The 17,474-nt window shown below is 42.1% G+C and overlaps 1 protein-coding gene across 1 annotated transcript in view; it reads left to right on the top strand.

The window, feature by feature from the left end:
- Positions 1–17,474, top strand: part of diaph2 (diaphanous-related formin 2) — a 356,685-nt gene that overhangs the window by 257,310 nt on the left and 81,901 nt on the right. Inside the window, 1 exon segment of the mRNA XM_068715129.1 lies at positions 2,578–2,702. Within this exon segment, the coding sequence (XP_068571230.1) occupies positions 2,578–2,702 (125 nt within the window).

Below are 17,474 nucleotides of genomic sequence, written 5' to 3'. Positions count from 1 at the left end.
TCACATTATAGCAGTTGATTTGGTATTGTGAGCTACACAGTTTTTTTTTTTTTGTTTTTTTTTTCCCCCTGGCAGTTTACTTGAAGGAAACAGGACAAAGTTTAATGAATTACGCTTTGTCTGTCTTCTGTTCATGGGAATGAATAATGCATCGACGGCCAGCTTTACGGAGCTCATATCAATAACTGAGAGATATTGACCACAGAGGAGTTTTTGTATGCTGTCTGTTATTCACGAAAGTTCACTTCTTGTCCTTCAAATTGCTTTTGTCTTTCTCGTCCTCTTTTTTTGTGTCCCACGATGCATCGCTCAGCCTCCGCAGTTATTTATTTAGCTCGACAAAGAACGCCAACGAAAGCGTACGGGAAGTCGAGAAGAAGAAGTCGCAGTGCCTGAGAAGAAACACATTATATACATGTCGGTCGATACATGTGTGTGTCAGTCTGTCTCCACTGTAAGTAATTCCCGTGTAAACAAACGTCTGTCTCGTAGTCCAACGGTGGCTTCACTCTGATGCTGTAATTTGGCTCCCCTGAAACACCATCACAGCTAACTTGAGCCACTGTTTCTTGGCTACCGTGATCAGCGTTAGAGCCAACAAATATTACCGAAATACCATCACTATCAAAAGCCACAATGAGAGTAGAAGGCCTGTTCCCGCGGCTCCACACATTTCTATGAATGTAATTGTTTCGTCCCTTGCATCCATCTTGTCCTCCTATACCATGAAGTCTTTTTTTTTGTACTATTACTGAGGCTGGAGAGCATGTGGATCTCAGAGGCCCTATCAGTGGAGAAACAGGCAGATAGTGTGGTTTTCTCACTCTAATCCCCAGGAGTCTGTTCTGTTAGAATTGAGGAGGAGGGACTGTGAAAATTCCCTGTCACTGGCCAGTCGGCTATCTACAAAGTCTAATAATGACAGTGACCTCACCCCTTACTGCTATTGTATTTTTTTTCTTCTTCTAGACTGATCACAGCAGGCAGTGTGTGCACATCTGTGAATCTGTCTGTGTGTGTGTGTGTGTGTGTGTGTGTGTGTGTGTGTGCGCTTTCCAGTGGGAATGCTCTTTAGTTACCTGTGTATTTGTGTTGAAGGTTGTTTCAGTGTGCGATCCACAATCGTGTCATTCAATCTCATTGTCAGAAAAAAGGGAGGGGGTGGGAAAAAAAAAAAAGAAGCAAATCCAAGCTATGGAATTGATGTAAAGCAAGACAAGGTTGACCCTTATGTCATTGATGCCATATATCTTGACAGCGTGTCCATTACCCAACTCTTCACTCCCTCAGCACTTCAATTACAGTCTAGTGGATGGGCTAACCTTGCAGATGTGGGGGTAGTGTAGGTTAAATGACATAAGTTGATCATGTGCTTACCGGGCCTGATTTTGGTCTGAAGTAAATCACAGTGACCAGCTGTGCACTAGGATGGACCGTTCGCTGTGAACGCGTGATACAAAATTCCGTCTTGTGATTAATGTCACTTACAGTTACGTAGACAGCAGTGAGTTTTAAGTACAAGTCAAAGCAAGATCCCACTATCGCTGATCAGTGGACTACATCACTCATGCAGCAGGGCATGTTTATGATTTTTGTTTTGTTGGTTTTTACGTGTGATTGTCTTTGCACAGGCCCAAACTTCAAGTTTCAAATGAATGTAGCTTCCAGCTCACGTAGCCTCAAAGAGCACAATAAACCCACTTACAGTACATTGCAGTACAATGTTGTCTTTGCACATAAGGCTTAAAAATGTGTTTATGAGGCAGTTTTTCATGTTTCGATCTTTTGTTTCGATTTTCAGTTTTGTGCCTCAAAGGCCAGAGGATTTAGTTGTAAAATAATTTTAAAAGCAATATAAATTAAAAATACATTTTGTGTTATACAGTAGTCAAAACAGAAGGTCTTTCAATCAACTCGATTCACTAAATTTCATCAATGTTGTTGTGAGTTGATTCATTGCCTGAATTGTAAGGCGGCAATTCAAATACTTCCATCTTGACATAGATCAAGGAAACACGTTTTTCTGACTTCTGCGTATAACTTTTAATTGAATGTTTGTTTGTTTCTTCTTTTTCCCGAGACCAGTTGTTTTTAAAGACCCATATACAGTATATAGAGTATGTTCAATAAGACTGAAGCCTTAACAGCAACCGAAACATGGTACTGCAGCCACGCTCCTGTCCCGTCTGATCCCTTAAGACACTGCTTACTGTTTGAAGTCTCCACTTGAAAGGCCTGATCTAAATACTGTGGATTCCACAGCAACTCTGCAAGCAGTGGTTACAGACTGATTAATGAGCCGCACCCACACTGTACACACACACACACACACACACACACACACACACACACACACGTTTACACATGTCTGCTTTCTAGGCCACACACAAACGGATTATGCTGGAGTCAGTATGTCACAACATTAACTCAGTCATAGGTTGGTTTTATTATGTGAACTTCAAGAAAGCTTGTAGGTGTTGTTTTTCATCATTCCATACTGGAAACCTGTCAATCAGCCCAGTGTGTCTTAATTGTGGTTCATTTATGATGTGTCTTTTCTTTCATTTCTCCCCACAGTGTCGGCCGAGATCTTGAATAGCAGTTTGACCACCATGGAACGACACATTCAGAGGCTTGAGAACGACATCAAGAACTTCCCCAAGACGGATGACCAACAAGATAAGTTTGTGGAGAAGATGATGATATCCTTTTTTTTTTTATTATATTGGTCATTTTAACACCTTGACAAGTTGTACACCTGCATATGTATTCTGGTATATTAAGGCATTGTGTGTACCATTTTTTTTTTGTGGACAGCAGTGGCAAACGAGTGTGCTGTTTTGTGTTCTGCCCGGCAGTGGTAAGCAGTTTGAGTCACTTGGTGTGATAGGTGGCACCCAAGGGAACGTAGGGAATGGATCTGGCTGCCTTGCTATGAGATGTTGATCGGATCTCCCCCCCCTTCACTCCTCCGCGTGTCCCAAGAGTGAAATCCTGCCCGTGGCTATTTTTACCGCACTCTGCCACCACTGCCTGTCCCCCTGGGAGACTCTAATAGGGGCTCTAGCCCCTCACACCAACTTATCGCCTATCCGTGATTTCATCTCCTGACCGGCCACGAGTCTCTCCACACAACCGTCCGTGCACTATCTCTCGTGGCACCTCTCCTGTTTCGATAACAAAGTGTTTCACTTAAAGCCAAGCGTCTCTGTCTCCCAAATTGAATTAGCCATGTCTCTGCACTTTCTTGAATGCCCTTTCTGAGAGGAAAGGTCCTCACTGTATAGGTTTGATCAATGGCGGAAATCAAGTTTGTTGTCAATACCCTGAGGCTAGGGTGCCTTTCATGGGGGGGGGGGGGGGGGGGGGGGGGGGAAGTAAAGCAGTCAGCAGTGTTTTCTTTGCTCGTCTCCAACGTTATCAAGAAAAGAAAGAATTACTCGAGTAATTTAACGAGCGAGTAGGTGTATCCATATGCGCCCTCGCGTAATATGGCATTTAACCTGATTTTTGCTTCCTTTTATCTGAGATTTATTAAGGCTGAGTTTGCACATTGGGTGGTTTAAGAGTAATAGCCCCCTAACACATTAACAATCTGCTCCCAGTCAAAGAATGGCACTTAAATTTGTGTAATTAAAAAAAACTGAAGCAGAGACCTCCCTGGCGGCGGCTCGGAGGCAGAGCAGGCAGGCAAGAAAAGCTACTCCGCTCCCCGATGTCTGTATTGATTCCCAGGCTCCTCCGAGAACTAGAGGCTTGAGTGAGAGGAAATGGAGAAGTGAAGATATACTGCGGCATGGCTCTCCCTCACTGTCTGGAGTTCCTCCCCAGAGTGGCAGAGAGAGGCTGACTGGCCGTGACCTAAAACACCCCACTTCCTCCCTCTTTCGCCCCATCCCACCTGATCGAGTTTTTGTGCTAGGGAAGGAGGCTTAATAGGATTTAATGAGATCTATTTTGGTTACTGCCTTATTTAAAGTAGCCACCAGTAGGAAAAGCACTGACAAGCATATCTATTTCATTCTCCATCTGCGCTGTGTTCCACTTTCGAGTGTTTTTTTTTTTTTTTTTTTTTGTAATGATTGGTAGTTTCCCTTCCCTTTGGTTTTTCAAGTGGCAGAATTGCTTTTTAGTTGTACATATTTTCAAATCATAATTGTCACTGTTCTAATTTTTGGGAGGCAAGACACATCGAGGAGGATTCAAACGATAAACGATGCTTGTTTGTTCTCTCAGTTAGCTCCCTATCTGGTGCTTCATCTGGATTTCATCTCCTGTTCATAACGCGGTGATATAATTGATAATAATGTCATAATAACACGGCGTCGGGGAAATTGTACCTCCGCTATGTGCTAGTGAGTATCTGGTGTAGCTTTTGTGTCCCATGTAGTATATAACAGTCTTATTTTCCATCCAAGTTCTCTTTGTCTTGATGTTCATACTACAATGCATAATAACAGGACACTAGAAGTCTGCAGTCACATCTTTCTCTGCGCCTTTGGAGTAGCTGTGCGTCTGTTTGTTACACCAGGACGTTTGTGTTTGTGTATATATATATATATATACAAGTGTGTGTGTCTCAACTTAACCCACTTTTTCTGAAGTCTGTCACCAAGGACAATATTTTCTACTGCCTTAAACCTCCCAAGACATTCAATTTCGGGCTGTTTTCGTGCAAGAGATAGAAAGCCCAGGCTGTACTTGATTTGCTGAGGTTTTTAGTACCAGTGTTTGCAATGAGCTTAGGTAGCACTCTAATCTGTGTTGCACAGCAAAGTGTTGGAACAATGACAGTGTGAAATACAGTGCTGTATATTTTTTGGATGACATTTCCTTTGGTACACATAAGATAGCAGAGTCAAGGTAATCATACCTCTTTAAACTTTTCCCTGGGATTAAAAAAAAAAGAGGATATTGGTTCCTTGAAGCGTGACAGATGGAAGAACAACAACAGCTAAAAGTCATGCATTTGATGCTTGAGCAACCCTGAAAAAGTTAAGTGAAGCTCTGTTGTCTCGACTGCTGGGCACTGTGATGAATGAGTCAGTCTGGGTGTGTGTGTGTGTGTGTGTGTGTGTGTGTGTGTGTGTGTGTGTGTGTGTGTGTGTGTGTTAGAGAGAAAGGGGAAAAAGAGTAATTTACACTGTATGTGTAGGTGACTACATGTGCCTCTATTTCACTGTGACTCTTGTGAGCTTTTTTTTTTTTTCTCCCTGAGATTAATTTTAGGAGGCCATGGTCACTGCAGGGTATTTTAAATGTAATATGTGCCCCAAAGCAGCATAGTTTTAATTAAACCTTCAACAATAAATTAGGTTTTGTTTTTTTCCCCCTACCACGCATGATTAGTGTTCCTAATTTGTTTAGGCTTCAGAAATTTCAGGTTTTGCCCATTAAAAAAAAAAGTCTGATTTATGTCTGGCACAAACAATTTGTGAGAATCTGTCATCTTTATCAGTCATCTGATGTGTTTACCTTTTTCAGACGCAATCGTTCCGCAAAGTAGTATGACAAGAACTGTGCAGCAGCAGATCAGTGAGCAGTTATAAAACACTAACATATAGAAACAGGAGAAGAGAAGCTACAGAAAGGAAGAAGTGTGGAATGAAAGGAAGAAAGCGGGGAAGAGCTTAGCGGAAGCACTTCATTTGGCTTTATTGATACATTTTTCTCTTTCCATTACTGTAATGTATGCAAATGACTGAATGGGGTGTTTGTTCAGCAGTTTAGTGATCTCTATCTGTCAGAAGTAATGGGAGCCCACAAAGGCTGTAGCGTTGAGGCACAAGCCCCCAGAGAGCCCTATTTCACCAGAGAGGCTATGGCTATCACATGCACACACACACACACACACACTCACTCTCACACACCCATTTCCAGTTCCTGCTGGATATGATAGAGTAGAGCTGGGGGCTTAGAGCGGCGCTCTGCATACTGGAGTATTAATGGCAGAGAGGTGGCTCGATGGGGATGATGAGAGACCGGACTGAACCTCGGGTTCCTGGACATGTCCAATACATCTCCCCCCCCCCCCCCCCCCACACACACACACACTGTACTCAATGCCTTAACCCAACCCACTGATATTTCGCTTAACCTTTTATTTCCCAGAAGGCCAGAGTCGGAGCACATCATTCTCTCTGATTCCCATACATTGAGTGACAAGGAGCTGTCTTCTGGGGCCAGCTTCATTAAGATAGATTAGACCGGGCTAACACATTTAGCCCGGTCTTAATTTTGTCTCTCAGAATACTCGAATGCGAGTAAGACAGTTTCACACAAATCAAAACTTCGTCTAAGGGTTCGCCACCCGATTCCCTCCTGCTGACGCCATAGCTAAGCGTTGCGGTTCAATGGTAGCGATCAGTGACACCTGCAGACGTATGAAGAGGAACTAGCGTGGTTTGTGGATGCTAGCAGTGTTTGTTGTATCTTTAACATTTTCCTGTTTTCTTTTTTATGTATTTTGCAGTTTCTTAACACCCCTCGTTTTTATTTACGCTTCTAAACATATTTGATGCAACCGTTTACTGACATGTTTCTTTCAATCAAACAAATTAGTTGTTTGCCCCTGTGTGCGTGTGTATGTAGTATATAGCTACACAGTCATTGAGTCCCCCCCAGTTAAATAGCCTTGTGGAAGGATTCAACAGCTACAAGGACGAGTGAATGGCGCTGAGAGGCTTGAAGCCATTGCTCATGGCCATGTTTTTAGTTTTAAAAACTGTTTTAATTTGCTCAGAATTCCAAGCAAACACTTTAAAATAGTCATGGACCGGGCGGCATTGTCCGACTGATGGGCTTATATGTGATAGATATGTAGCTGAAGTTTATTTGCTAAATCCAAGAAACGGTCTAAAGTCCGTCTTTGGGAAAACCACCTTCTTCCCCAAGAGGGATGGGGGATTATTCCAATATCGAGCGCGTCTATCATAATGACGCCCTCCCTGACAATTTCCTGCCGTCATGAAGAAGCAGCTGTTCAAGCGAGCGCTACAGATTCACAGTACTTACCTGTTGATGAATAAGAAGCCTCAAGTCCTGTGAGCCTACAAAGCGCACACAACTACCAGTGCCAGTTTCTCACACCAACCTTTTATCTGCCCACACAGGGTCAGCCCAGACACACTTCTTTTCTTTCTTTCTTTTTTTTTTTTCCCAGCCCCTGGGGTAACCCATAATACCACCATACCACCTGTGTGGCTTAAAAATCGACAGATGCATTTATACAGGTACCAGCTTTGTGTTGTTGTCAGATACTTCAGCCTGATTTAGTTCACACATCAAAGAAAGAGATTCCCCACAATGTGTTTATGGACGACCCTTTTTTTTTTTTTTTTTTTTTTTCAAGCAGCAATCGCTGTGGACTCTGTTGACTTCAGGCGAGGTTTGTGTACAGGTGTACACGGCGTTCTCTTGTTTCGGCACCAGGCACTTAAGGTTAAATAAACGGTTGTTAGTGAAACAATTGTTCTATTTAGCCGGCTGCCTGAGTTTAAACGGCGGAAACATCCCCTGCTACTGGCTTGTTTTTTTGGTCTGGAGGAGCGCCGTGTTGTTTGGAGAAGTCGTTCCTCTTTATCGCACCTTTATGTGTTTGAATGAGAGGTAAGTCAGATTATTTACAGAATCTTCATGTTTATTTCTGAATGTTTTGTGGATTAGAAAAGTGGGTTAAATCATGCTGGTGGCACTTTCAGTTTCACATTATTATTTTTAAAGCTCAAGTACACAAACACCCCCCCCCCCCCCCCCCCCCCCCCCCCCTTCTTGCCACACACAAGATTTCTCTCTTAATCGCCACCTTCCTTTTAGCCCCCCCCCCTCCAACACGCAGTGTTTTCCTCCGCTAATGAAAGTCGCTGTGTACTGTGTGGCCAATTAACTGAAGCACAGATAAACCATGGAGCCTTTTAATTATCAAAATTAGAAGAAGCCAGTGTAAATAAGTAAAGGTGCATAAAGGAGGCTATTTGGCTGTATCTCTCTCCCCTCAATGTGAGTGTCCAGACTCGTATAAAGCAACAGAAAATTGCAATCCCTACAACAAATATTCATCTTTCTTGTTGCATTCCACATGTCAGAGGGGATATTACAATTTTAATTAACACATTTTAATAGGTGTTTGTCTAAACAAAAAAACAAAAAAAACATTTGCTAAAACTAAAATAGTATTTGTGATTATGTTTTTGCAAAGAAATAGCCCAAAATGTAAATTTAAAAAAAAGGTCGTTGATTATGTTTCCTGTTTCTTTATTTGGCGAATGCTGTTGTATTACCTTTGATGACAATTATTAAAAGCACCACAATTTCTATAGAGTTTTTAAATAACCTTAAGTCCGACATGAACTGGCATTGTTGCAGACCGAGTCCATTAAATTGACTTTTCAAAGCACAAACGCTACGACCAACATCTGTATTTACAGCTTTAGAAACCTTTGCTTACCCCACCGTACCCATGTATATATATATATATATATATATATATATATATATATATATATATATATATATATATATATATATAAAAACTATAATACAGTACTTCTCTCATACTGCCCTGACACGATTCATACAGTGAAACATCCTCACTGCTGCTCATAAGATTATCTGTATCTTATTGTTCATCATGTTCATTGTTGCATCTAATTAAATCTAATTAAATCTAAAATAAGGAAAAGGAAAGACGAGCAAATCCTCACATTTAAGGAGGTGAAACCATCTAATGTTTGTCAGTTATGTTTGATAAATGACTCAAACAATTAATACATTGTTAAATTAGTGGCCAATTAATGATCATTTGAACTCTAAACATCATTGCGTAAAATATTACCATACAAATACCTAATCAGGTTAGAAGTAAGTACACAGATCTATATATTTATATTTATTAATCTATAGATTTAAAGGTATGGCTTTACAACATCTTGACACTTGAAGGCAACGATATGAATAAAACATATTGAATTGCAGCTCCAGCACATAATGTCGCTGCACATGACATATTCAAACTACAAGTCTCCACACAGATCTTTGGATTTGCCTCAGACAGCTCTGCCTCTCAGAGCAGAATTCTATATGAGACAACATCAGCCATGTATCAAAGTCTGATGAATCCCCCCTCCCCAAAAAAAAAAAAAAAAAAACAAGTGATAGATTTCACAGAATACATGTACTGTACAAAAAAAAATATCATGTTGCCATCGTCCCGTCTGTCGGCCGTCGTGTTCACCGCCAGACAGAAGACCGTTTTGGTGCCCTCTGGTCATATGAGTGAATTCCCTAGAAGTTCGCCAATCAGTATCTTGTTAGGCTGTGACACTCGGCCTGATGTGGCAGCTCCATTAACCAGTAGAGTAAGCTTGCTGACAAGCTGCCTGGACTAGAGCTCCCAGGGGCAGGGGGGAGGGGGGGGGATGGGGGTGATGTTGGAGTGCAGGAGGTACACCAATGATGTACACTGGATCCAGCCCTTTGCTCCTTGGTGAACAACTGTCATATTCCACTGATAAAGCCTCCATGCCCTGCCAGTCTCGGAGGGTGTCCTTCGGGATCTACTGTGTCCTGTTGGGATTCAGGGCTGCTCCCCTGCAATCAAAAACCTTACTTACTTCCTGTGTGACGTTGGTATACAGGGTCGCGCGACAGTATGCAGAAGGAGACAATGTATGTAACGGGCTATAGTTTTCCAAATAGAAAATGATTTTAGTTAATCTCTTTTATCTCCATGTCTCCATGTGTTGCTCTGCTGCTTTGTCCCCGTGGGCCCAGGTCTCCACTGATTATTTCTGCTCTACAGAAAGTCGGGCTAAGGACCCAGTGGCAGCAGCAACAATCTGCACCTCATTACTTCCCCAAAAGGCCTGAGCTTAGTGCAGGGTAATAGACAGAAGCCCAGCCGCCCTCATTTGTCATGGGCTCCTGGGTTTGATGCAAAGCCCCCCTTGAGCACTTGTTGCTGAGCTCTAATCCTGCAGTAGACACCAGCCACGCTTCTCTGCTTAGCCATCCCCACTCTCCACCGTCATGGCTCATGATTTCACTTTCATTTGATGTTTTAATGAAATCCCTGAGTCTCAGTTGAATGGCAGGCCCATTGTTGGCAAATTATTCTATCAAATGCAAGTGGAAGGGAAACGTGACTGGAGTTATTTGTCTAGTGAATATGAGCCACCGAGCATTTAGGGTGTTTTTCAGCATCTGCATCCACAATAGAAGATGGTCGGGAGTTGAATAGTGCAGGTTGACTCACAGGAAAATGCTTGTTTTCATGTGCCTAATAGCCCCGCTGCATTATCCATTCAGGTGATTGTAAAATGAGTTGGGTGAAATTTACTTAGTGCTAGCAGATAAGTGTGCAGAGCACACATGTATACAATGGCTGGTATTTATTCCCGTTCAGACCAGTACAAACACCTAGTAGCACCATTTGTCGTCCCTTATTGCAAATAATTGCGATGCGCCCAAAAGGCTGGGGAGAGCTCCTTGATGAAAAGGCCCGAGTATCATTAGCTGAAGTTGCTGTGTGTGCCAGTTGAAAGCCTCTCTAAAATGTAAATCAAACTAATGCCCAAACACTTCCTCTCCTTTCCCCACAGTAATGTTATTCCTTTCTTGCTGATGCTGTCGAGGGAATACGGTGTTGTTCTGCTGTTTGCTACTGGGCTCTCTGTTGATTTCTAACTTTGCTCCGCAGTGGATATCCTAACACCCCCCCCCCCAACAGAACCCAGGGATCACTGTGTCTGTGCGGGCCCATCTCTCCTGCAGTCTGCTCATACATACGTGTCCCCGCAAGCGATTAGCTGAAGTTATTGACTGCATTTGCGCGCTTTGGGGCAATTAGGCGCTTCATTATGCAAATAAAGTTCACTAATTACCTCACATTTGCTAATTCATTCTAAGATACTGTATATGGTCGACTTTAGGGTTGACTACCTCAAAAAAGATGTGGCCTTTTGACCTTTTTTAGGGCACGTACTTGTGAATAAATCAATGACGGCAACTAACACAGTGGACCGTTTTCCCCCGGCGTGTCGCTGTGCACTCAGCGTCGCAAATTTCAGGCACAATGGAAAAGTCGGAGGAGAAAGAGATCTCTAATTAAAATGAATCTGTGACAGTCAGAAACACTAACAGTTACAAACGGCAATCTGATGGTAGTCAACAGGGGATTCTCCAGTAATTGGCAAAATGAGGCTCATCAATCACACAGAGGGGGAATGCTGCACAGACAGTTTCCTGTCAGAGTCACCCACTGTTGGGGGAGCAGCATGACGCGTGTCTCAGGGACAGAGTCATGTAGAGAAGGCACAGTTTCTTCTCTCTCTCTCTCTCTCTTTCTCTCTCTCTCCCTCTCCCTCCCCCCCCCCCCCCCATCCCCCCCCCGACTCTGTTTCCCACCACATGTGGCTCTCAGTCGACGTCTCTCCAACTCATTCTGACAGGCTTTGTTTTTGCTTGTCGCATTTCAAATGGGGATTGGCTGGCATTCTCTGCCAGTCAAGGCCTAGACAGAATTGTCAAAACACACTGTTGAATTCCAGCTTTTAGAGGATATTCTTTGCTTATGACATGTGCTAGGAGGCCTCCATATTTCCTCTTCATTCAAGCATTCAAGAAAATACTGGTGCTGCTGATTTTCTATTCAAGAGACCTTGATCACTTTTTGTTTTTTTAAGTTGAAATAACTTATTTTTTTTTCCCAATACTAACATGTCAGAAGTCTTAATTGGTAGGGAACCTAGCACTGGTAGCATGGAATGGGAGCTTTGCATGAACTGTGTTTGAACCTAACAAGGATAGCAACATCCTGATGAGCAATGTGCTGCGATGATTGAGCAAACCAAATAAATGCTGGGTCACATAACATACCGCCTCTGCCTACAGGTCAATAAATATCCAGTCACTAAATGACTGTTTTATCAATTGACCCTTTCCTAACCCTTTCCCTTTGCGGCTACCCCGTCAACCTGTCAAGAGTTACTCCGGAGCCTTAGGCCATGTCCACACTACTCCGTTTTCCTTTGAAAACGCATATGTTTTGCCACGTTCAGACCGAGGGTCCACACTACGCCGGCGTTTTTCGAGCACCGAAAACGGAGGACTTTGGAAACACTCCCGAGGACGGATACGTTTGAAGAACTCCGGGTAGCGTATTCGTGTGGACGGGCGAAAAACAGATAAGTTTGGAAACGATGACGCCCACAGCCGCCGCGTTCGCTACTTGCTTGGTTATTAGCAGTCATGACGTGTCCTTCCCTTGATTCGTCACAGTGTATCATGTGAACATTGATTATCAATCGAATATAACATGGACAACTGATTACAGGTGTTTGATGACCTTGTTGTCTTTACTAGCAGCTGTTGTCCAGTTAAAGTCTGCATTTCTGCGGAGGAAGCAGCCGTTATTGGAGCAATTAGCAAGCGGCGTGAGAGAGAGAGAGAGAGAGAGAGAGAGAGAGAGAGAGAGAGAGAGAGAGAGAGAGAGACCCGCAGCGCTGTAACTAACGTTAAGTCTGAAAAATAAAACTTCTAAAACTTTCCACGAACTGTATCTGTTTGAGTTTATAGAGGAATATTTTAGAGAAGATCTTAAGTATAAAACACGACCTTTCATTATTAAAGACTACTTTATTACTCCGTCGTATTTTTTGTAACTAAGCAAACAATCTACTTCCTGTTTACATCGGCGCATGCCCAGTGTACGTGAAGAGGCGCGTTATATTCGTTTTCAGTCGTGTTAGTCTGGACGGAGATCGTTTAAAAACGGAGTAGTGTGGATGTAGCCTTACACTGTCACTGATTGAGAAGCTGAAGCCCACAGATAACAGTGTAAAAGTAAACCCCATCACCTGGCAATCAAGACAGAAGACATTCAAATCATGAAAAACACTGTTTCTGTAAAGCCAAACCTCTGTATACCTCTGCTGAATGTATGTATATCTCTTTCCAAGCTCTCTGGGTAACATTGTAATATATAACACAACATTTAACCATGACTAGTTGTAGTCAGAGCTGGAGATAGCTGAGTCATGATTAGTCAGTCTGTGTTCAAGGAGCGGAACACGGACCGACCAATCCCTCAGCAAAGGGTCAATTGGACCAATCAATAGACCGCCCCGAGTCTCTCTGCAACTCGCTTGGTTTAGGGCAATCATAAGCAAAGCTGCTTCATCCGTGTGTCATTATTTTGTTACTTGATGTCTCTTTGTGGTCCAGATTAGAGTCTATAACGTCACCTGATATGTATACACACTCCCTTTTGTTGTGTACTGATATCCTCATAACCTTTTTCCAATGCATCAAAACAGTTATGTGTCAGGCTAGTCACGGGAAATGTAAAGTAAAAGTACTCACAGCTGTATCTTCATAGCCTTCACCGATAGGAATAAGATAAGTCAAAACAGCAGCCGTGCCCCTGTGTGGGTTCGCATTGAGAATGAACCTCTAATTAGCAGATAAACTGCATGGATACATACGGTAACCTCCAGAAGTGCTGGTGGTTGTGTTGCTGATGGCTCCTCCATGGACATGATTATGTGAGATGAGCCAGTTTGCTGCGATGAGGGAGCTCTGGCTTGGTGCGCTGACACACAGAGAGCGAGACATTTAACACCTTGCTGTTAGCTGCAATAGCAGTGGCATACAAAATAAAAACTGGACAGTGCCATAAATGTTTCCGATCCATCCCCCCCCCCCCCTTTTTATTTCCTATTTTCTATCGCACACATGCGCTCTATACTGCTGGTGGGTCAAAGCCCTGTCATTTAACAGCAACAGGAATGTGTGAGACACATCTGCTACCCGGACCTTCAACAGCTGCCCTTGAATTGACTTCCTGTGATTAAGACTTACGGTTGATCCCCGGGCTTTTTTGCCTTGATGCCTTGTAGCTTTCCATCCTAACTGAAGAACATAGGTTGAAAGAGAGCATATATGGCGACAAAGCGGCCATATTTATCTTTCTGTTGTTGCTCTCCTCTTTTTTTTTTTTTTTTTCTTCTGTGCCACGACTTTCAAAGGTACCTGTGCAGGTGGTGAGAAGTACAGAAGTTGCAGAATTGTCTGAGCTCCCCTTGAGGTTCTGCACATTTGTTCGAATGACTTGATAATACACACGTTGAATGCAAAGTTAAGCGTATTACAGAGAGGGTATAACCAGCATTCTGAAGTAGAAAACACTCACAAATCTTACTTTGTACTGTATTTACTATTAATAAAACAATATTATTATTGTTACTATTAACTGTTCTTTAATGAAACATAACTAAAGCAGATATGCTGAAATGATAGGCCTTTAGTGAATATTTGTCTCTTTTCTTAGACCATCGCATAATTTAAATTGCATAAACATATTGCCAAAATATCCCCAGAATTCACACTGAAATGCTTACGTTTCTCATGCATCTTTGTAAGACATGGAATTTGCTGCAGCGTCCTGAAAGTCAAACTCAGCAGGAAGCCTCATGAGAACACACTTCTTCTTATATTTGTTCGTATCCACCATTGGTTCTGATTTTGATACCCATTGATTTCATTGGATGTTTTCTTACTATTGCTCTATCTTAAGTAAGAGAGAACTTTATGAGGGGTTGACAAAGTCCACAGTCCACAAGTGGTTTGTCCAACTTAAGGAAACATACATTTAAAACCCACCCAGTCTCGTTCCGAACTCGTCACGGTCGGTCAGTACCGCTAGGCCTATGAAACTGATGCCTAACTTTCAACTGCAACCCACCTGCATCATTACCAGACGGTCAGAGCAACCGACGGAGTTCTGTAAAAAGAGCGAGTTAGAGCACGCAGGCGTAGTGAAAGTGACGCGAGTCATTTGTCAGGTTCAGGACAAGAGTGTTGATTGACGTTAACGTGACTAAGGTGTTTTGTTGCCTAAAGCTAACTTCCTGTGAAGACAGAAGTTTATTTTGAAAAGCTATATGCACGCAACGAGTGGAAACTGACCGCCATCCCTGGCACATACAGAACTAGAGGGGAGCCTAGAGCGGCATAGTTTGAAGCTTAGTGTCAGTGACTGAGCGTCGGTATTTGACGGGTTGGGAGTGAGAAAGGTGTTGTTTTGACTTGAGGGACACAAAAATAAAAACATCATAGATAATTATGATAATAATGATTATATGAATATCATAGAATGAAATTAGGATAATTATACATTTTAGAGTAATTAATGATTATCAAATTTCATGGGCTAAAGAAATACTATCGGTCCATTGATCCCAATTAAAGGCTTTGGATGATTTTGCGTGTGTTGAGCTTGTTAGACTCTTCCCCATGGAAACAGCAGCAGCTGCTGGTGTGAGATACTGTAGCCTTTAGAGCCAGATCACCAAAAACAAAATTGTGTGTAATAGATGGCCGTAACACATTCCTATAGCATTGTCCAGGAGACGTCCATTCTGCCACACCGAACATTGAGACGTTGTGAAAATAAATCTTTCAAATGCTAATTAACAGTGGAGCAGAACTTCTTCTGCAGCCAGGGGCTCTTCCCACTTCACGCAATTTCTTTGTGATGATGAGATTTATTTTCCATTGAGTTTTTTTTTTCCTGCTATTTAAATATCTATACACCACCTCCCTGTCATGCCGAGAGTGCGGCAATGTTCCGACACACTAACAGCGGTTTGCAACTGTAATACATTCAAGCACATTTCTGTCCAACTGTGTGCTGATGTTACACGTCACACAGAACAGGCGCTGGTGTGAAAACACATATCCAGAGGTGTAGGTATAGCAACAGGCGTTAACTGGAGGGAGGCGTTCGGTTTTTGTGCCGCCACGCAGCTCGGTGGTGACGAGGTGGTGTTACTGTACGGCTGTCATCATCAAAGCGCCAACCTAGAGATTTGTATGTTGTTGTTGTTGTTTTTTGGTTTTTTTTGTTGTGCATTCAATACGATCTCCAGCACAGAGCAGATCATGGCACCAATCATTGATTGAAATCATGTTTGAAAGGTTTCCACAATGATTCTCGAGGCAATCTGAAACGTGATATAGCAAAATAAAGACTCATTTGAGCACTTTGAATGACTGCAGTGTACTTTGCGTGCGCTCTGTAGGCTGAATGCGCTCGCGGGTCATGTTTGTGATGAATAGTGCAGCGGGGGTTATGCTGCCTCAGGCTTGTTTGATCAAGTGGTCGTATCTTTAAACCTCTATAAGCAAGGTCATAGTGCTGCATCTCAAAGCCAATACATTTGCATGTGCCCCATTAGCCCACTCTTTCAGTTTGCATGTACCAATCAGACTTTTAAAGACTGCTTGAATAAGAATTTGTATTATGATGGGACTGTTGTTCATGCTACACTGTCTATCCCTTTAGTTCCAGTAGTGACAGATTTTTTATTTTTTTTTTCTGTGCCACCTGGTTCGCAAATTGTATTCAGTTGCATATAAATTAAATCATTAAAGGTAACCGTCGTGAACAGGACCGTTCAAAGAATGTCCATTAATGCATGTATTCAGAAAGACTGTCAACAGTACTACAATGTCTATTGTGTTTTTTTTCCGGTTTTTAAAAAAAAGAAGAGTTTAATCTCTAAATTGATTAAATCATGCACAAGATCTTGTGTAATTATGTTTTTCCTGCCTTTTCGCAGTATTAAATGCATGCACTGAATACTCAACATGTATGTTTTATGGTATAAAAAGCAGGGATGTTATCAATTGTGTTTTGTCAATTTGCATAAAACATGCATTAAGTGATATATTTTTTTGGATTTTGACATCAAATCGTGACCCAAAGCAATTTGAATCAATAGCATTGCAGTAGGTGCTGCATTCACTGGGACATAAAGTCAGTGCAGCTTTTCCCCCACCTGCACAACAACTCAACGCTCTCATTGCCATCGCCACATTTCTTTGGGCTTTGAATCATCAATTCAAAATAAGATGCTTAAAAGAGCTGTACTTAACATTAATATGGCAGCACATGAAGGGTTCACTTTTGCATTTTTTAAGAACCAAAAGACGTTTCACCCATGAAAGTGATTTGCGACGGTTATGCAAGTAACAAATAACCCCAAAAACAGTATGCATCAAAAGAGATGGTAAAGCGGAGTAACGGTCATTGGTGCTGCCTCCTGTAGAAATGTCAGAACCACAGACAGCAGAGCCGGATCTCTGCTCTTAAACTGACAAATCTCTGTTTGCATTTTTATGTCCAATAAGAATAATGGGTTATTCCCCATTTCCCTTTCCTGTGCATTTCATGAAGACAAGAGATTACCTTTTAAAAAAAACAACATAAAAAAATCATTTGAATCATAATTCTAATTTTAGCATTGCCATCGTCCGATAAAAATAATGGATTGTACCACCCACCCCTTTTTTTCTGTGCATGCCATGAAGGCTAGAGATTATATTTAAAAAAATAAATAATATGAATTATATTGCTAATGTTAGCATTTTCATTGCTTGGATTGCCATGGCTACAAATTTAGCTCCTGCGCCTT

The sequence above is a fragment of the Cebidichthys violaceus genome, unplaced genomic scaffold, assembly GCF_023349555.1.
Source record: "Cebidichthys violaceus isolate CVI_PGR_0920_01 unplaced genomic scaffold, fCebVio1.0.p SCAF_2, whole genome shotgun sequence".
NCBI lineage: Eukaryota > Metazoa > Chordata > Actinopteri > Perciformes > Stichaeidae > Cebidichthys > Cebidichthys violaceus.
The sequence above is the reverse complement of the archived record's forward strand: the minus strand, read 5'-3'. Positions and strand labels throughout refer to the sequence as shown.